A 21,733-nucleotide genomic window follows, 5' to 3' on the forward strand; every position below is an offset into this window, starting at 1 on the left:
AGTGTCTGTACAGTTGTCAATAGCACCATTTCTGTTCTTCATGGTGAGAGGAAGAAGGAATGTGAAGACTGTGAAGTATAGTATAACTCTAGAGCTGCTGATCCTAGAGATATCTTGATAAAATGGGGGCAGAATGATGAGAAGTGGAGGATCTGAGACATTGGCTACATCAAATGATCCCTGTCCTTGATACTTATACAACTTAGGGCACAAGACAAAAGCACATATGAATTTTGTCTAAGATGTACATACTAGAATAAAATAAAATAAAATAAAATAAAATAAAAAATAGAGAGTTTTTTTGTAAATTTTCAAAAACTATTGTATCAATTTTAAAGAAGATATTCATTCAATAAATGTTTATGAAAGGCATCCTAGAGCCGAACATTATAAAACACAAAGAAGAAATGATGGTTAACAAGGCAGGAAAGGTCTGCATTTGTGGAAATTTGAGTTAGGACTGGAGTTTCTATGGTTTAATTATTATTGACTTAATTATTATTTATATACTCTAAGCGTTATGATGGAATACGTATAGGGGAAAACTAGGACATAGGAAAGATTCAAACAAACCTATTTTAATCCACTAACAATTCTGGCTGAGCAAATTTATTAAACCCATCGTTTTAAAGGTAAGTTAAGTTGACATGGGTGGAGCAGCTGGTCTGCATATATCTCTCTGGGACGTACATATGAACAGAGCAGGAAGATATACAAAGATCCTTTTTGAGAAACAGCAAAGTGAACCTGTTACCAGTCTTTCTTACTTTGGAGAGAAGAATAAGATCAATAATAACTGCTCTCTAAATTCAATTTTGACACAATAAGCAAAATATCTAAAAGGGGCACCGATAAGACTACAGCAAACTATGTCACAGTACATGAAATATAACTGTCAGAATCTTTCAATATATACTTTGAGGTAACAAAAGAGTTTCACCCAGAATATAATTTAGTGCTGATTGATTTTTTCAAGGCACCTTTCACATCCTTATTCCTTAAGCTGTAGATCAGTGGGTTTAACATGGGGATGACAACTGTGTAGAAAACAGAGGCCATTTTGTCCGTGTCCATGGAGTAACTGGAGCTGGGTCGGAAATACATGAACAAGAGTGTCCCATAAAATATAGCCACAGCGGTTAAGTGGGAGGCACAGGTAGAGAAGGCTTTGCGTCTCCCCTCTGCTGATTTCATTCTAAGGATGGTAGTTATGATGTAGCTGTAGGAGAGGAGCACAGTGACAATACTGAACCCCAGAACACAGCTACTGTAAGTGAACATCACTATCTCATTGATAGATGTATCTGAGGAGGAGAGGGCTAGTAAGGGTGGGAAGTCACAGAAAAAGTGATTGATGACATTGGAATTGCAGAATGACAATCGAATTGTGCAATAGGTGAAGATTGCTGAATATACCAAACCTTGGATGTACACAATGGCCACCAGCTGTGTGCAGACACTCCTGGACATGGTAATTGTATAAAGAAGTGGAATGCAAATGGCTACATAGCGGTCATATGCCATGACAGACAACATGACACATTCCACATCTGCAAAGGCACCAAAAAGAAACATCTGAATGGCACATAAGTTATAAGGAATCTTCTTTTGCTCAGATAAGAAATCGACCAGCATCTTGGGAGAGACCGTGGAGGAGTAGCAGACATCGCAGAAAGACAGATTGCTCAGGAAATAGTACATGGGCGTGTGGAGTCTGGGGTCCATGCTGATCAGCAGGATCATCCCCACGTTGGCAATCACAGTGATGCCATAAACCAGCAGAAAGAGCCCAAAGAGCCCAGCTGCACGTCCCGTCTGCCAGAAAGTCCTACAAATACAAAGTCAGTAAACACAGTGCAGTTCTCAACAGCCATCACTCAGGTCTGGAAGCCCTGCTTGTGAAAGGAGAAATGGAAGTGGGAGTTTAACACTGTCTTACTGTCTTAATAGTTAAACCGCTGGTGCTTTCTCCTTTTCAGTAATGAGAAGTAAACAATAATAGGACTACATGAGGAAGCTTGACTCCTTGGAATTACACGCTATGTGATATAAATTGATAAATGATAACGATAGTAATATCGCTTACATTTGCATAGCATTGTATAGAGTTTACGGCACATTTTTATCCAAATTAATCATGCTATTTCCATACCAGCTTAATATTTATATGTTTTAGTTAGTTCTTTGTTATAGATTAAGCGATTGATGTTTTCAGAATTGAGGCGATAGTTCTTTAATTTGTGTCGTAACCCACATCTTCTGACAAAGCTGTTGTTTTTCAAGATTGTGGAAACATTGTTATATCCTGTAATAAAGAAACATAGTTCAGTGAGAGGAGCAAGTAACAAATACTTTTCTTTGCTTTTCCCTTGTCATCCACAATTGTGGAGTGGGCAGAGATATGGCAGGTTCCTGGATATAACATTTCCCCCACTTCCCTATTAACTCCTCACGTCCTTTTCAATCTCAGTTAACAGGGTTGGAAATAATCTGTGATTGAGGACCCACTGGAGCAGGGAGGGTGTGGGCTGCTGGAGAGGAGCATAGAGAGGTCTTCATGAGCGATAAGCTAGAGTGCACAGATGGTAATATGTCAGAGCCACCACGCTCCCTCTGACAGCTGCTGTGCTCGGGTGAGATTGTGAAGAATGTTTGAGACCTGACAGTGGGCATGTTGGTTGCACAAGTGACAGAGAGGGGAAAAAAAAGTTTACGTATTTCTATGTGAATTACTTTCCTCTAATCAAGTGGAATTCTCATGTCTATTTACTAGCAGAACATCTGTGTAAGACGCATGACAAAAGTCCTCATCTGCCCACAGTCCCATAACTTGAGAGCATCATGTGAGAACAGTGCCCCCATCCCGCTTTTCTAGAAATTGAGATATTGCTTATGGTTTTCTTTGATCTTTATTTCCCTTGACTATCTCTGAAATCTGTCTCCTTTTGCTTTATCAGAATTGGTCTCTGGGAGGTCAAATGACTCATACGTCCTATCGCTTTATTTTATACAAACCAATTATCAGTGTATAATATTGTGCATGACCTCCTCTGCCCTGTGAGAAATTAATAAAAGTGAAATTGAAGGTGGATAAAAAACAGAAAAACAAAATATGAATCATAATGTAGTGATCGAATTGCAGGTCTCCTAACCCTTGGCAGAAACTCATTTAAATATCTGCCCCTGTAGACACAGTTTTAAGAAACTGTTTTCCTTAAAAAAAAAAAAAGAAAGAAAAAAAGAAAGAAAAAAGGAAAGTATCTTCAAAACATATAAAAGTTCAGGTAAGATACAAAAAACAAAAAAACAAAAAAAATATGTCCTTCCACCTCCATAATCCATGCATTCTGTTGCACTCCCTGCCATTTATATATATGTCTTTGAAATGTATTGAGAAAAGAAATTAAATAAATATTTGTATAATATTCCATGTTATCCCTTTGGTTTTATATCATGCTTTCTGTCATATTAAAATAAAAAACTGAAGCAAGCTAAAATATAAAGCAGAAAAACACCAAGTACCTGTACCTGTTCCAAGGCATTGCCGGTCTGTTGCATCTAGTATGCCTGCAGCGGGGATCAGCACTGTCTCCCGACTGACCTGGATTATATAACCATCTCTGTGTCTGGTCCCTGGAGGTTGAATACTTGGTCTCTCAGGAATAAGTGATAGATATAATAATATCCTTTATCATCTGGTATATCGTACAGGCTGGGTGATTGAGAAAGAAATACAGATCTTTCAAAAATTGTCAGGTGGTTTAAAAAGCCACCTAAACAATTCTCCACCAGGTAAACTCAAGAAAATGCTACATTCATGGCACCTAAGAGGTTTCCTCCTCTTTCTCTCCTTCTGTGGTGCCTACCTGGAGGAGGCAGAGTCACCCTTGTCACCTTCTGATTCTTCACCATACTCATTTTTCCCTCAGGTGCTCCCTGTCCTCAGGGATGCCAATTTCCTGAGGCCACACTCCCTTTAGGCAGCTCAAACTTTACCTTTGTAAACACGGAAGCCCCTCCAGGCCATGCAGTCTAACTCCCACTTCACATTAACTTGGAGCATGGGTAGCCATATACTGTTGAAAACTGGATCATCTAAATTCCTCCCCAAGGGTTTGAATTTTATGGGATGGCTTTTTTAAACTATGAGTTGAAGGAAAGGTTTAAGGTAGAATTTAAGACATAAAAGACAAACAGATGAGAAAAAAAATTTGTGTCTTCATGGCTTTTCAGATATTGCTGGTGCCCCCAAACATTATGTAAACAACACTCTACTCATAAACTCCTTCTTCCAGACAATGGTCCCCTGGCCCTGAGGTCTGGACTATTATCATACAAGTTCAGTGCATGATAGTGCTACCAAGGAAAAACAGGTTTAGTAAGTCTCCCTGTAGTAGAAAACAATAAAAGTAGGATCTGTGGGTTGCTAACACATTTCTGATATCTAAGCAAGATAGTTTCTGGTGACAAAAGATAATCATTTAATTACATATTCTATGAAAGTTGCAAGCTTTATTAATTTTATAAGAATATCTTAAAAATGTATTGTATACAGGAAAATGCTAGAGACCTAAAATTAAAACTCTACTATTGTCTACAATCTGATAGTAAGTTGTCTTTATTTTTTTGTTGTTTAAAAATTTTTAAAAATTAAATTTATTGGGGTGATATTGGTTAATAAATTCATACAGGTTTTATGTATACAAGTTAGTAACATGTCACATGTATATTGCTTTGTGTGTTTACCGCTCAAAGTTAAATTTTCTTCCATCAGCATGTATTTGATCTCCTTTGCCCTTATGTACTTTTCCCCTCCCCACTTTCCCTCTGGTAACCACTAAACTGTTGTCTGCATCAATGAGTTTTTGTTTGTCTTGTTTGCTGCTTTCAGTTTTATATCCCACCTGTAAGTAAAATCATATGGTTCTCAACTTTTTCTGTCTGACTTATTTTTGCTTAGCATGATAATCTCAAGATCCATCCATGTTGTCACAAACTGTTGGCATTATTTCATCTTTTCTTATGGCAGAGTAATATTCCATTGTTTATATGCACCACATCTTCTTTATCCATCATCTGTAAAGGCACTTCGGTTGTTTCCATGTCCTGGCCACCATGACTAATGCTGGAATGAACATTGGGGTGCATATATCTGTTACCACTGGGTTGATGCAAAACCCCACGTAGCTCCAGCAGCATGGGGGATGGGGAGGGATAATGGCGCAGAAACATAGTTAGCATTTTTCTTCAGTTCTTCCTCATTGACACAGTGAAGAATCATAGGTCAGTGAGATTTAGAAAAGATTTATTAAAGGTATATTTTAGAAAGACAAACATGCCCCAAGGAGGCACATGGTTTCAGTGATGAGCTGTCACAACAGCCAACAACCACACAAAAAAGGCCCAAAGGTGGGAATACTTGCATTATATTTGGGCTGTGATGAGTGGTTCCAAAGGCATTCCTAGGTGATTGGCAAGGGAGGTTATTTTGATTGACACTTGGCTGCTCTATAACTCTTTGCCTAGTACTCATGTGCATACCCAGAATTCTAGTACCATTGAGATGTTCTTTGGACAGTCTCCAGGCTGGGCCCCTATTCCTTTGTTCCCCTTGTCACTCATGTCTGACTAGCTACCTAACATTTCCTTATGCATAAATATTTTCAAATTTTGAAGGTAGACATACAGAAGAATGATTTTTGGATCATATGGCTATTCTATTCTTAATTTTTAGAGGAAACTCCATTCTGTTTTCCCTAGTATCTGTAGCAATTTACTTTCACATCAGCAGTGTATGAGGACTCCTTTCCCCTCTACAACCTCTGCAACACTTGTAATTACTTGTCTTGTTGATAATTGCCATTGTGAGCGGATGTAAGGTGGTATCTCACTGTGGTTTTGATATGCATTTCCCTAACAGCTAGAGAAGCTGAGTATCTTTTCATATATCTGTTGGCCATTTGTATGTCTTCTTTAGAAAAATGTCTGTTCAGGTCTTCTGCCCATTTTTTAATTGAATTGTTTTTAATGTTGTTGTTGAGTTGTATGAATTCTTTGTATAAATTTGATATTAGCCCCTTATCAGTGGTGTTGTTTGCAAATATCTTCTCCCATTCAGATGGTCGCTTCTTTGTTCTGTTTTTGGTTTCTTTTGCTGCACAGGAGCTTTTTTTAATTTGAATTTTTTTATTTTTTAATTTATTTATTTAAATTAGTTTCAAATATACAGTACATTGGTTAGACATCTATATAGTTCATAAAATGATCACCCCAATTGCATTAGCTTTTGAATTTGATATAGTCTCTTTCATTTATTTTTGCTTTTACTTCTCTTGCCTTTGAGGTCAAATTCAATAAATATCTATATCCAAAGTCCGTCAGTTAGTACCTATGTTTTCCTCTTTGCTATTTGTTGTTTCAGGTCCTCTATTTAGGTCTTTGATTCGTTTTGTGTTAATTTTGGTGTATGATGACAGATAACAGTCTAGATTCATTCTTTTGCATGTGTCCTTCCAGTTTTCTCATAAACCATTTATTGAAGAGGTTTCTTTTCTCTGGTATATGTTTTTGGATCTTTTGTCAAAAATTATTTGCCCATATATATGTGGATTTATTTGTGGGCTCTGAATTCTGTTCCATTGGTCTGTGTGTCCGTTTTTCTGCCAATACCATGCTGTTTTGATTATTGTTGCTTTGTAGTATAATTTGAAGTAAGGCAGTATGACGCTTCCGGCCTCGATCTTTTTTCTCAGGATTGCTTTGGCTGTTTGAGGTCTTATGTGATTCCATGTAGAACTAATGATTTCTTTTGTGTTCTATTCTTTAAAAAATGCTATTGGAATTTTTATAGGGATTGCATTAAATTTGTGTAGTGCTTTGGGTAATAAGGCTGTTTTAACAATTTTGATTCTTCCAATACATGAACATGGAATAATTTTACATTTCTTTGTGTCTGAAGTTTCTTTTAATAATGTCTTATAGTTTTCAGTGTATAGGTCCTTCACATGCTTTGTCAAGTTTCTTCTTAAGTATTTTATTCCTTTTGTTGCTATTGCAAACGGAGTATTTTTTTTTTCATTTCTTTTTCTGAAATGTATTGTTAGGTTATAGGAACACAATGGATTTTTGTACAATAATTTTGTATCCTGAAACTTTATTCTTTTCATTATTTCTAACAGTTTTTTTTTTTTTTGGTTGCAGTCTTTAGAGCTTTCTGTATAGAGAATTCATATCATCTGCAAAAAATGACAATTTGACTTCTTCATTCCTAATTTGGATGACTTTTATTTCTTTCTCCTGCCTGATTGCTCTGGCTAGGAATACCAACACTATATTGAATAAGAGTGGTGAGAGTGAGCATCCTTGTTCTGTTCCTGATGTTCGAGCGAAAGGTTTCGGTTTTTCACCATTAAGTATGACATTAGCTGAGGGTTTGTCATTTATGACCTTTACTATGTTGAGATATTTTCTATCTATATACATTTTATTGTGTTTTAATAATAAATGGATGCTGTATCTTGTCAAATACTTTTTCCGTATCTATTGATATGATTATATGGTTTTTATCTTTAATTTTGTTTATATAGTATATCATATTGATCAATTTGTGTATGTTCAACCATAATTATACCCCTGGAATGAAGCCCATTTGATCGTGATGTATAATCTTTTTAATGTATTGTTGTATTTGATTGGCTAGTGTTTTAAGATGTTTGCATTTATAGTCATCAAAGATATTGGTCTGTAGTTTTCTTTTTCGTGTGTTATCTTTACCAGATTTTGTTATCAGGATAACGCGGACTTCATAAATTGAGTTAGGAAGTATTGCCTCTTCTTTGATTTTTTGTAAGAGTTTGAGAAGAACAAGTATTACATTATCTTTGAACGTTTGGTAGAATTCACTAGTGAAGCCACTGGTCTTGGACAGTTTTTACTTTTGGGGAGGTTTTCGATGATTGTTTCAATTTCCTTACTGTTGATCAATTTATTTAAATTTTCTAATTCTTTTTGATTCAATCTAGGAAGATTTAAGAACTTGTTCATTTCTTCTAGGTTATCGAATTTGGTGGCATATAATCTTTCCTAGTATTCTTGTTTGATTCTTTTATTGTGGTATCAGTCATAAATTTTCTCTCATTTCTGATTTTGTTTATTTGTGCATTTTCTCTTTTTTCCTTAATGAGTCTAATGAGGGGTAGTTAATTTTATTGCTGTTTTTAAAGAACTAGCTCTTTGTTGCATTAATTTTTTCTCTTGCCTTTTTGTTCTCAGTTTCATTGAATTCTGCTTTAATTTTTATTATTTCCTTCCTTCTGCTGGCTTTGGGCTTCAGGTGTTCTTCTTTTCTAGTTCTTTAAGATTCAATGTTAGTTGTTGTTTGTTATTTTTCTTGTTTCCTGATATAAGCCTGTCATAATATAAACTTTCCTCTTATTATCGCTTTTGATGTATCTCAGAATTCTTAATATGTTGTAGTCTCATTCTCATTTGTTTCTCTGTATCTTTTGATTTCTCCTTTTATTTCGTCTTTGACCCAACATTCTTAATTAATATCTTGTATAATCTCTACTTCTCTGTGGGTTTCCCCACTTTCTTTTTGCAGTTGATCTCCATTCGCAAAGCATTGTGCTTGATATGATTTCAAACTTCTTGAATTTGTTGAGGCTAGTTTCATGTCCAAATATATGGTCTATCCTTGAGAAGGTTTCATGTGCACTAGAGAACAATTTATAATCTGATGTCTGGGAATGAAAGGCTCTGTAAATGTCAATGATGTTCAATTGGGTTAATTGGTCATTTAAGGCTGATATTTCCTTATTGATTTTTTGTTTAGATGATCTATCCATAGCTAACATTAGGGTATTTAGGTCTCCTACTCTAATTGTGTTTTTGATTTTTGTCAGTTTCTTCCTTTAGTTCTGTTAGTAGTTGCTTTATGTATTTTGATGCTTTTCTGTTTTTATTTTTATGCTATCCCAAATAATTCAATGGTGAATATTTTTGTTCATGTCTTTTGGTGAACATATTCATTCATTTCTCTTGGGTATAATTCTAGAATTTTGGGGGGAGTCATAGTACACACACACACACACACACACACACACATATATATATAATTAACACCTATGAAATGCTTAATCGTATTGGCAGTAATATCAGCATTTACTCAGGTAATATGTAGCAATGATGTAGGTGCTATATTCTTCTCATTTTACAGAAAGGTTAACTGAGGCATAGAAAATTTAAGTAACTTGTTTAAAGTGCCATTCACTAGATTAACACAGAGCTGCAATACGAACCAAGGAAATCTGGCTTCTTCCGTCATCCTGTAATCTATACTTGTCAATAGATATTCTACACATAAACACACATATCCACACACACATATGTACTTTTCTGAAGTATTTACTACAACCCTTAAGACAACCTGATACAACCCATGTTAGCTTTAACTCCAAACTAGTGATCATTGAACAGTAGTCTATTATTTAGCAGTAATTTTGAAAAAAATATTTTCTTACATTTTGGGGTTATAAAATGCATTTGACTGTGTGAAGAATAAATGTTTGACAGAGTCTCCTGTGTGAGAAATGACGTATGTGGTAAGGTTGTTGCTGATTCCCAGTTAGAGCTGGTAATTTGGGAATTAGATGAATCTTGGACCCTCATATCTCACGAGGCATCTACCTTAGATCCTATGGCTTTCTTAGTGGCATCTTTTACATCTTTGTTTCGCAAACAGTAAATCAGTGGGTTCAGCACTGGGATGATAACAGTGTAGAACACTGAGATAAATTTATCAATATTGGGTGAATACAGGTAACTGGGCCGTGAGTTAATGAAGAGAAGGGTCCCCTGATAGATGGCCACAGAATTCAGATGAGACGCACATGTAGAGAAGGACGTCTTCCTTCCGATGGAAGAGCGGATCTTGAAGACTGAGTGAAGAATGAAAGCATAGGAGGTGATGATAATGATGAAACCGATAATTTCCACCGAGCTGCCATACGTGGAGAGGAGCCACTCATTAACTGATGTGTCTGTGCAAGGTAGCTTAAGCAGGGGAGGGAGGTCACAGAAGAAATGATTAATGACATTTTTATCACAATATTTGAGAATAAACGCAAAGATTGTGTGAACCAGGGTACTCATGTTGCCTCCAATGTATGACAAGACGATCAACCATATGCAGATTCCCCGAGACATCACACCCGTGTACAGTAAAGGGTTACAGATGGCGACATAGCGATCGTATGCCATGGCAGCCAAGATAAAGGATTCCGTATCTGCAAAAGCACAGAAGAAGTAAAACTGCAGGGCACAGCCATAATAGGAAATAGATGTGTTCTCTGAGAGGAAGTTGACCAGCATTTTGGGAACAATGGCTGAAGAATAGCAAAGGTCTACGAAGGATAAGTTGCTAAGGAAAAAATACATGGGGTTTGAAGGCGCCGATCGATTCTGATTAACATCATTAATCCAATGTTTGCCAGCAAAATTATACCATACAACGTCAGAAACACGAGGAAGAGGACAATCTGCAGTTCAGGGCGTGTTGAAAACCCTAACAGAATAAACTCAGTCACCAAGGTGCTGTTTCCATCTATAAATTCCATATTCTGTGTTTCCTTTTTAGGAGAATTCTACCATCCTAAAATGTTATATTGATGGAAAGAGAAAAATAATTTGATAAAATTATTGTTATTTCATTGTTTCAACAAACGTACAAAAAAGCGATCTAATAAAGAACCCCAGCCCAAAGTGCCTTTTAAATACAAACTCTGAGAAATGTATTTCAGAATTTAGTATCTATGAGATTTGACGGTTGCTAGTTTTTATTTTATTTGTTTGATTAATGACCACTTCTTCCTACGGACAGTTGTCTCTCTGCATGCGAGGGTCATGTCTGAGTCTCCTTACCTATTTGTATGCCAAATATTGCACAATCGTTGGCCCAGAAGATTAGAGGAAGTAATGAATTCATTAATGGACTGATGATGTCACGAGGAGAAAAATATATATATAATTAAAAATAAATGGACTTATAGAATATACTTTGGAATGATAATTACAGAACAATTTGCTCTATCTGTCCAGAATTTAATACATATTGGTATGCTGTATTTTTGACAGAGTAGATGTGTGGTGTAATGAAAGATACACCAATTGTTTTTTTAAATAGAAAGTAAAAGTGATCTTAGTGAAATGAAAACAAATTTTAGTAAACGTTAGTTGTGAGTATATATTTTTCATCGGAAAGAGTTTAAGGTAATTCCATAAATCCTGTCAAGATACTAAACTAAGTTGATTAATTGTTTCTTCACATGTATTATAATTCTTGGCCTCTAGGAAGTGCTCAATAAATATGAATTGACTGAGTAAAGCATGCAAAAAATGTAGTCATAAACTGACTTATAATTAAATAAAATTACTCTATATGGCCTTCCCATTGATTATATGCTATGAGCAAAAGAAAATAGTTAGCTGCCATTGATTTTTAATGCTAATATGATTTAGGTTGTTGAGTCTAAGAATTCTGCCAATTTTTCCTTCTGTGACCTCAGAATTTTTCCAGGAATGGGAGGAATTTGACCTAACTTTGAAGTACAAGAAATTTTATCTTAACGTTGAATGATGGACTTCAAAATACGTAAAACAAAACCAGTAAGCATCCCATAGGCTATGTTAGTGCAGCCATAATGGGCAGGAGGAGAACAAAATGATTTGGGTTCATTCTCTCATTTATGCAAAAATATTTGAACAGTGACAGCGCTAAAAACTTTATTTATTTATATGATCTGATCATTAAAACCATCTTATGATACAGGCACAAAGAAGAATCTTGAGAGAATCAGAAGGGTTAATGTTTTGTGTTATGTTTTGGCTTCAGAGAGTATGAAGGATATATAATACTACATTAGGAGAGTGGTTAATTACTTCTTATTTTGCTTGCTTACAAAGTAACCAAGGTGTTTAAGAAAGATAAGACCTTGCTATGCAGTTAGTTTTAATTTTGCTAGATTCTTCTCATGGCTGCATATAAGCTTTTGCATCTCTCTCTCTCTCTCACACACACACACACACACACGCACACGTGCATGGATTATAAGAATGACAAGAAATATCTCAAAAGGTTGTTGTATGGGTTAAATTAGAAAAATTATCTATCTATCATCTATGTATCTATCATCTTCTACCTACTTATCTACATATTTATCTTTTCATATGGTCACACTTACTGACACATTGTAGATAAATAGCAAATACTAGTTTAAATTGCTCCACTACTCTCTCTTCTTTTTGGCTTATCACTAGTGCTATATGGTAAGGTTTTATTAATAATGATTATCATGTATTTAATGGTTTTATGTGCAACGCAATATTCTAAGTACTTTACATATAATTAATTTAATTGTCACAAAAAAGTAGCAAAATTACAACGTGGTTATTATTACAATCTTTTTTTTTTTTTACAGTTGAGAGCAAGTTTGAGAGCTAAGATATGATAGAAACAGGACTGGAACCCAAGCTCTTGACCCTAAAGCTTTATAATACATTTAAGTCTGTATAAGTTAGATTTTTATTATTAATTCTATATTTTGGATAAGAACATTGAGGCTTGGTGGAATATACCAAGTTATTCAGGTGGTAGTTGACAGGTATAATTCAATACAGATGTATCCAAAACCAGAGAGAAAACATGAAGGTGTTAGAAGACCAATAGTTTGGCCACTGTGAGACAGGCTGAGGTGCATAAAACTGTTGCAGGAAGGAAGAAATGTCTCACCTACTCACCATGAAAGCAGGGCATATATTCTTGGAACCTTCACATTGATCATCTTTTTTAATAGCCTGAGAATTCCATTTATAGAAATGTAAAAGGGAAGAGAAGAGATATGAAGGTGAAGATGGGAAAAGATAGTGAATCTTGGATACTTGCATTAAAAGGGAATGAACCAAAAGATCCAATGAGAATACTATGATTCACTAAAATCTTCCCAAATATATAACATAAACAATCTGAAGATAGAAAATTAACTAATTCAAATGATTAGGTAGCCAACCATGCTTCAGTTCTCTTACCTGTAACAGAAAAATTTCTTTAAACAAAAAGTGTTTTAGATGTTTTAGATTCCCATAGAAGTTATATGAGAAAGAGTGACACAACATAGATCACTTTGTGGGCATGATACTAACTGAAAAATGTGGTTTATCTCATCTACTTAGACACAAATCAATAGTTCTTGCTCTCAGATCCATAAAAGCCTACTTTTATGCCATTAAAGCCAGTCTAGTAAACACAGAATCTATTTACCAAGGAAGGAACTGTTTTCCACTTACATAGATGAATAATTTCACCAATACAACCAATGACTTTTACATGCTTTCTCGTGTCTTTGGGGACCTACCTAATAATTGAAGGATTCCAAACATACTTATTTAGAAAAGATACCTAGGGAATAATTAGCAGAGTTTTTGCCATTGCAATTTTTTCCTCTAAAATCGCATTGGCAATTATAATAGAAATGCTGTTAGTGTTGATTTGAATAGGCAATTTTCACTCTCAGAAATGTCGGGATTTTTTTTAAATGGTGTTTGGAATCCTGCAAGGATCGCCTTTATTGTTCCTTGCACATAGTTCAAATATTTAAAAATGTAACTATTGCTATTTAAATTACCATAAAAAACCACATGGAAGAGCAAAAAAAAATTTTACTTCTGTACTGGAAATTGATTGGTTTTTTCATGGCATTGAAAGACTTGCCCAGTAAAGGCTTCTATAAGACTTGGTATCAAAAGGTGCTTCTGAGGAGATGGAAGGACTTATGGATGAGCGTCTCATGCCAGAGAGCCTCAAGAGAATGTTACAGTGATCCCAGGTAGTGAAAACCAGTTCTCATCATCACCTCAATTAGCCCTACATATATTGTGCATGACAGTTTCACCAAAACAATAATACTTAAGGGCTAGTTATGAATAGTGGAACTCCACTGGTTATATTATAGGCTTTACATTTTTTTCCTCACAGCATAAAATTAATGACTCATATACCTGCAGAATTTGAGAGCAAATCTTGTTAAAATTTATATCCAGTGAAAAGATTCACTTCTAAATGAAGACTGAAAATTTGGTCAGACAACTTTAGTTTACTTATTTCCAAAGACGAGAATTCCACTTTAATCCACTGTGAAAGTTCTAAGTATTGAAAAAGAAAAAATCATATTATGGTGAGCTTTAATCTAACTTATTTTTCCTCTTTATTTGCAGTGTGATCCTTCTACCTACATGCACACAAGATCAAACTTACTTTGTCAGTTGGGACAGTTTAGTGACAGAACTGGTGAACTGCAAGTTAACTCTTTAAGGAAAACCGAAAGTCATTTTAGCATAATGGGGCCATATTGAGTGTTTAACAAATTTTTTACTTACTGTGGTAATAATGATGGCAATAAAATAATTTGAGAAATGTTTTAAATTTTTTCTATGTTTTCTTTGCAAATTTCCATTTCAAAAATTTATATATTTAGCATTTTTCCCACTCAGTACTCAAAATATCCATTCTTGTTACTCTTTTTCACTCTTTAGAAAGGCGATTAATAACCTAACACTAATTGGGTGATCTGTTAGAAATTATGGATAGAGGGGTCCAAGCCTCTAAGGTTGTTGTAAACAGAAACCACTTTCCCCAGTAACAGCATTGCTTTTGTAGAAAATCACTTAGAATGTCTGCATAATCCCCAGGACTTGCATTCTTCTTAAGTGTGATGCAAAATGTCCCTGCAAGTATCCAGGAAAGTTGGAGGGCAAAGGAGGGTAAAGGGGACCTTTCTTATAAAAGTAAGCTCATTATACTCCCTGTATATACAAGTCTTCTAGAAAAGCACAGTTGTTAGGAATACGGATATAGCTAGAATTTAACTTTTGACATTATATCAGCTGGTACACAGCAAGTATGATATTGGCTGGTTATTTTAGATTTGAATTTATAAATTTGGCGCTGCAGATCACATTGCTTTACTGCATCTGATTTTATATTATCTGATATTAGAAAAATGTCAAAGATTTTGTAGGCAACTGATCAGATATCTCCCATGTATGGTTTATTAAGGGAAGATTATATATAATATGTATATATAACCTAATAGTCTCTGTTAAAATTCAAAAATGCCAAAGTCTTCAATTTGAGGTAAAATTTGGTGAGTTATAGTAGTATTTTTGCTCCCACTGAGACCTTTTAAATAAAAAGAAATGCAAATTACAGATATCACACAGAATAAAAACCCTCAACTTCCATACTTATCCAGGAAACTAAACTAAACGCCCCCCTTGCTATCTACATTAACATGACTTTGCTTTTCCTCTGTTTCCATTAATATGACTTAACTCTGCTCTCCCAGGGAAATATTTTCATTGCTCCTTACAAAAATTTCTAAACAATCCATGGATTATTCAACAGAAAACATCAACCTACAGTTTACTTCCTAATTTTTTTTTAGTACTGTTTCTACAAAACTGAACTGTTGTCCCTTGATCTCTAGTTAATCCTAATCAAACCCTTGCTTTGAAAGAACCACCTTAGATCAAACTTCCAATTTTCACATTCTTTACTTGCCTTCCCATCTCCCTAGAAACAGCCAAAGCTCTGTGAGGTGGTGTTCTCCCTTACTAACATAAGCAATAAACTCAGCTTTGTCTTATCGACTGGTTATGTCGGTGATATTTGGAGAATAGTCTTTTTCATCATATATATAAACTCGTTAATATGGACTAGAGTGAGTATAATTCAAGAAGGCATATAACTATTTAGATGTGAGCTAAATACCTGAATGTATAAAAAGGTTTATTACTTTCCGGGGACAGAAGAGTGCCTTACAAAGAAGTCCCAAAATGGCTTTAGAGCAAAAGAAAGAGACTGGCTTCTGGTTTTCATAGGAGTTAGAGGGCAGAGCTGGAATGAGGGTTACCATGTTCATTAGTTTCCCATGGCTGCTGTAAGAAATGAGCAGAAACTTAATGGCTTACAAAAACAGAGATTTTTATTCCCCTATGGGTCTGGAGGCTGGAAGTGGAAAATCAGTTTTATTGGGCTGCAGTCCAGTTTCTGGCAGGGCTGTGTTGTTTTCAGAGGCTCCAGGAAAAGATTTGTTTATTGCTTCTTCCAGCTTCTTCTGACCGCTGGCATTCCTTGGCTTGCATCTGCAGTATTTCCAAACGTGGGATGCATGGCGCAGTTTTATTTATTTTGTGCCTATGGAATCACTGAGGTGTTCCTGCCGGCCGTGATGGCCTATGATCGCTTTGTGGCCATCTGTAATCCCCTGCTGTACATGGTCACCATGTCCCAGAATCTCTGTGTGGAGCTGGTTTCCGGCTGCTACCTCTGTGGAACTGTGTGTTCTCTGATTCACTTGTGTTTAGCTCTTGAGATCACCTCTTACAGATCAAATGTGATGAACCACTTCTTTTGCGATCTGCCCCCTCTCTTATCTCTTGCTTGCTCTGATGTCACTCTGAATGAACTGATGCTATACATTGTGGCCACGTTCAATGAGCTCATCACCATCGTGATCATCCTCACCTCCTACTTGTTTATTCTCATCACCATCTTGAGGATGCGCTCCGCGGAGGGGCGGCGCAAAGCCTTTTCCACCTGTGCCTCCCACCTCACAGCCATCGTCGTCTTACAGGGAACAATCCTTTTCACTTATTGCCGCCCCAGTTCAGGCAACAGTGAGGATACAGACAAGGTGGCCACAGTGTTCTACACTGTGGTGATCCCCATGCTGAACCCTCTGATCTACAGCTTGAGGAACAAGGACGTGAAGGAGGCTTCCAGAAAAGTGTTGAGCTCCAACATATTTTCCCAGAGAATATTTTCTTGGCAGGACTTGGAGTCCCCAACTGGAGTCTGGTGGAGGGGTGAATGGGTGGTCTGTAGTGCAGGAGTGGAGAGAACAGCCAGGAGGTAGGTCTCTATGAGTGAGCTGTTTGATTGCATTATTGTTTTGTCTCTGCAACTGACAAGGGTAGGACTGAGCATCCTTCCAGTGTGAATCTTACCTCTTTACTTTTATTCACCTGAAATATTTTAATTGGGTACGGGTAATGGACTGTTAATGCACACACATTTAGATTGCGGTAAAACCTCCATAAACTTAAAGAACTCAGGACGATCACACTTTCTAGTCCATTTTGGAAACTATGATTCATTTTAAAATTGAATTCCTTTTACTTAACAATGAAGAGCATATCTTTGCCAGCTTTTGTACAGAATGAGATTCCCGTGTATGTTTATATCTTGCTTGTTATTCATTTCTTGCTTTCCTTATTATGTTTTACTCTTTGTTATCACAATGTCCAGTGTCTTTGCTAATTCACATACTATTATATCTGAGAAATGGAAACAAATAAAAATAATTTCACGGAAATTTAGGAAATATTAAATTACATATCATGGGCACAGAACTTAGGATAATTCATAGCACTTAATTAGTTCTCTGTCTCCATCTGTCTCTTGTGCTGTTCTGTCTTTCTGTCTCTCTATCTGTGTGTTTGTGTGTATATATGTATAGTATATAGATAATATATATCATGTTTATATACATTTAAAGTAGTGGAATGAATGACCTATATAGTACTATAATGAGAAAAGTTCTAGGTGAACTGGGATATGACGGTTATCATAATATTCTGGGTTCTTTTAGATATGGTTTTGCCAGATTTAGCAACCAAAAATACAGAACACTAAATTTCATGTGAACTCCAGATAAACAATAAATATTTCTTTATTATGAGGATGTCCATACAATATTTTGAACACACTTACAGTAAAAATTTGTTATCTCTCTGAGGTTCAAATTTAACTGGGGTCTTACTTGGATACCAATTTGAGAAATCCCACCATTTTCTCTGTTTTAAAAGCTCCTTTATCATAATTGTCTTCAGAATATGGAGACATCTTAATTCTCATCCGTATTCTTGACAGGTAATAGAGAAATGTACGAGTCCTTCTAGGGAGAGGAGAGAAAGGCCTAGAGAAGGGACGTGTCTTTCTCAGCGATTGAGGGTAATTACCAAAATGATCTCTTAACACAGATGTTTCTCTTATTCTCTATGTGTCAGCTTGTCTCGAGAGCATCTCGAGAGCATCTCTGTGTCCCTCAGTACAGTCTCTGGACTAGTTCCCTTAGTTTCATAGTATGAAGTCTGTCTTTAATGTAGTCAAAAGAATTAGCAAGGAATTGTGAAAACGTGGTCTTTACAAAATAAAAATGCTAATATGTCAAACTGTAATATGGATCAGAGCCTTGCATAGTGAGATGGGTACATGTTTAGAAATGGAAGAATCTGGGTTCTGGTTGCAGGTTGATTATCTAAGATCTATAAGTCATTAGACAAGTCATGGCATTTACAACTTTCTCTGTGCTCATCTTAGAGAAGAGCAGGTCAATTCAATAGACATTCTTTACTAAGATGTAAGTCATTAGTTACTTTGATATCGGACCTATTTCTTCAAAAAGAGGAATGATGATTAAAATGCTAGACTCATATTTAAAATATGGACATAAGTAAGAACGTATACTATTTTTTCTTTATGCCACAATATATGCAGATATGTTTTTACAGAAATTAACTCTAATTATAGAAGTTATTTCACATGCTTCCACTTGTCATGAGTAATTATAGAACCAATAAAACATTATTTCACTTTTCTAAATGTTTCCTTGCAGAATTTAAGAATTCAATGAGATTAGAATGTCTTACATGAGGATTTGGTTACATACTACCATCTAATCACTCAAGTTCATAACTACTACATTTGTAGGTTTTAAAATGATATTTTGGTACAAGAATAGAATTTCTAAATTTTTGAGAAAGTAACATTAACTATTAATCATTGTATGCAACTTTAGATATTCCTGGATCCTTAACACCTATCGAGATTTAACCCAGATTATTTTGTTTTACCTCTCACTCTACACAGGAGAGAATTAGGCATGCATCATGCATCAATCATTCTCCATAATATATAATTTCCAGGTCTGATTTTCAGAGCCTACCATGAAGAAATATGTTTCTGGAAGGGGGAAATGCAACAGCTGGGGCCATATTCACCCTGTTGGGCTTCTCAGATTACCCGGAATCACAGGTTCCCCTCTTCCTGGTATATCTAGCCATCTACAGCTTCAGAGTGGTAGGAAATCTTGGAATGATTGTGATCATCAAAATTAACCCCAAACTACACACTCCCATGGACTTTGTTCAAAGCCATCTCTCATTTGTGGATTTCTGCTATTCCTCCATCATTGCTCCCAAGATGCTGGTGAACGTACTCGTAGAAGACAGAACCGTTTCATTTTCAGGTTGTATGGTGCAATTCTTTTCTTTTGTACCTTTGTGATGACTGAATTACTTCTATTTTTTGTGTTGGCCTATGGCTGCTTTTTGGCCATTTGCAACCCTCTGCTCTACACAGTCACCATGTCCCAAAGACTCTGTGCTCTGCCTGTGGTTGTAGCCTATGCATGGGGAGTACCATGTTCCTTGGTACTCACATGTTCTGCTATCAAACTATCTTTTTGGGGTTTCAATACATTTCTGTTGTGAGTTATCCTCCCTGATCTCTCTCTCCTGCTCTGATTCTTATATTTGCCAGTTGCTTCTTTTCACTGTTGCCACCTTTAATGAGGTAAGTACACTGCCTGTCATTCTCACATCTTATTTGTTCATTGTTGTTACCACCCTGAAGATGCATTCAGCCGGTGGGCACCACAAAGTCTTCTCCACCTGTGCCTCACACCAGCGGACATCACCATCTTCCACGGCACATCCTTTTCCTCTACTGTGTACCCAACTCTAAAAACTCCAGACACACTGTCAAAGAGGCATCTGTGTTTTACACAGAGGTGATTCCCATGTTGAATCCTCTGATCTACAGTCTAAGAAATCAAGATGTCAAGGATACAGTCAACAAAGTAATGAAAACCCAATTTTTTCATAGTGATTCATCTACTGATAAATAGTTACTTCTGTTTTTATGGAACACCTTTCTGATGTTTTAATGCACTGTGTATCAAGAGTCACTTAAAAAATCCCCTCAGATTTTAAAAAAGAAAACACATGTTTAGAATGGAAAAAATATGAGTTTTAGGTCAGCCGGAATATACTTAGCTCTGATTTTATAAACTAGAGAAGATCGATTGTCCTCACTCTGTCCTTATCTACAAAAAAAAATATTATATTTAGATTTAATTCATAAATAATGTGTGAAACCAAAGAAAATATATCTGACATAGTGCATATATTCAGTAAATTCTAGTTCTGTTATCTTTTCTTCCCTGGTAGTTGATAGGTTGTAGGTGTAAATAGGTAATCGAGTTTGTTTAAATAGATGATAGCAAAATATATAATCTTACTCTTCTCTTTGGTAACTCTAATTGCTGCTGTAGAGAATGATTAATATTGGTGTTATTCAATATTTTAAAATTCACGTGCCTCTGAAATTCACTAAAAACCTATACATCTATGCAATTTATTATTAACTTCAAAAACAATACATCATCAACTTAATGGAGGAAAAGAAACTTACAATTTAGTTCATGTCATTCTTATTTTAGGTCCCCAATAATCAATTTGAAATACATAAAATACCAGAATTTGTATCATTTCTTTATTCTTTAATTTCTATTGAAATTCAATTACTTTCCTGAATTGTACACTAGCTTATTGCTTTGCAACAAAAATACATGTAAATTTTATTTCCTGTGTTAATAAAGTTCTATGTAACCTTTGTCTACATTGAATTATCATTGTAATCATCATTACTTTACTCCTATGCAAATATTAAATATATTACACAAATTGAAAAATTTTCAAAGAGGAACTGCAATGTCTTTCAAAATGCATGTTGTAACGATGTTGATATGGATGAATTTTATACACTTTAATTTCAAATAAAAAAACTATGGATAAATGTTTTTATTGCTAGAATAATACAGATTTCAGCACACATATTTGATCATATAACAAAAAGAAGAATGGGACACAATGTGATTTTTTTTAGGATGACACACATTTAATTCAAAAACCTTAAGAGCCATTATCGTTAATGATTATTTTGAAAATTCCCTCAATATCGTTATATCTATTTTATTTGTTGATTTAGATGTATTTGGCAATCTTGTTTTGAAAGAGATTTGTTGTGCCGTCATTGGAGAAATTCACTTTCTTATTTTCCAATAAGTTTATAAAAAAGTTTAGGTATGAATTTTTAAGTGACAATTTCATAATGCATTATAATATATATTATAATTTCACTTAGTTGAATGTTCGTTAAATCAATATTTTCACTCCTCTGGTCTAGGAGGTAGCAAACTAGAAGAGATTGACTCCTAATATTACAGCACAAAAGGCTAGATATTCTGCAAAATAAAACATTTGTGGAACCTACTGAATAGCTGACATCACTGGGCAATCGACAGAAACAGACATGGTGTTACCAGTAATAGCATTCCACTGCTAGCGCAGCGGGAGAATCAAGTGAGAGGTCCTCTTTCTAGGTTACATGTACAAAGGGCAGATTTAAAGCTTAAGGTGGATTAGACATTGAAAATATCTGGCAAGTCAGCCACCATTCTTAATATAAGGTAATGCTAGAGAAACGTGAATTCTGCAGTGCACTGAAGAAGCCATAGTAGCAACAAAAATGAAGCTCAGTTCAAGTTCCATATTT

General features: G+C 35.5%; 1 protein-coding gene and 3 pseudogenes across 1 annotated transcript; 2 read left to right on the forward strand and 2 right to left on the reverse strand.

Annotated features, from left to right (window-relative positions):
• Positions 1-936: 936 nt before the first annotated feature.
• LOC120613803 (olfactory receptor 5W2-like) lies at positions 937-1,874 on the reverse strand (annotated as a pseudogene).
• A 7,798-nt stretch (positions 1,875-9,672) lies between these two features.
• On the reverse strand, positions 9,673-10,715 carry LOC120613802 (olfactory receptor-like protein OLF1; annotated as a pseudogene).
• A 5,268-nt stretch (positions 10,716-15,983) lies between these two features.
• On the forward strand, positions 15,984-17,108 carry LOC120613801 (olfactory receptor 5L2-like). The gene has a single exon (XM_039876458.1). It carries the CDS (start codon positions 15,984-15,986, stop codon positions 16,968-16,970), a length of 987 nt encoding a protein of 328 aa, XP_039732392.1. The 3' UTR covers positions 16,971-17,108.
• Positions 17,109-19,072: 1,964 nt separating this feature from the next.
• Positions 19,073-20,024, forward strand: LOC120613797 (olfactory receptor 5D16-like; annotated as a pseudogene).
• The last annotated feature ends 1,709 nt before the right edge of the window (positions 20,025-21,733 follow it).

The sequence above is a fragment of the Pteropus medius genome, unplaced genomic scaffold (assembly GCF_902729225.1).
Source record: "Pteropus medius unplaced genomic scaffold, Ma_sr-lr_union100, whole genome shotgun sequence".
In the NCBI taxonomy this organism is placed as follows: Eukaryota; Metazoa; Chordata; class Mammalia; order Chiroptera; family Pteropodidae; genus Pteropus; species Pteropus medius.

Coding starts and splice junctions, on each gene's coding strand:
- LOC120613801 (XM_039876458.1), top strand. CDS start 15,984: ATGGCTGCTGTAAGAAATGAGCAGAAACTTAATGGCTTACAAAAACAG.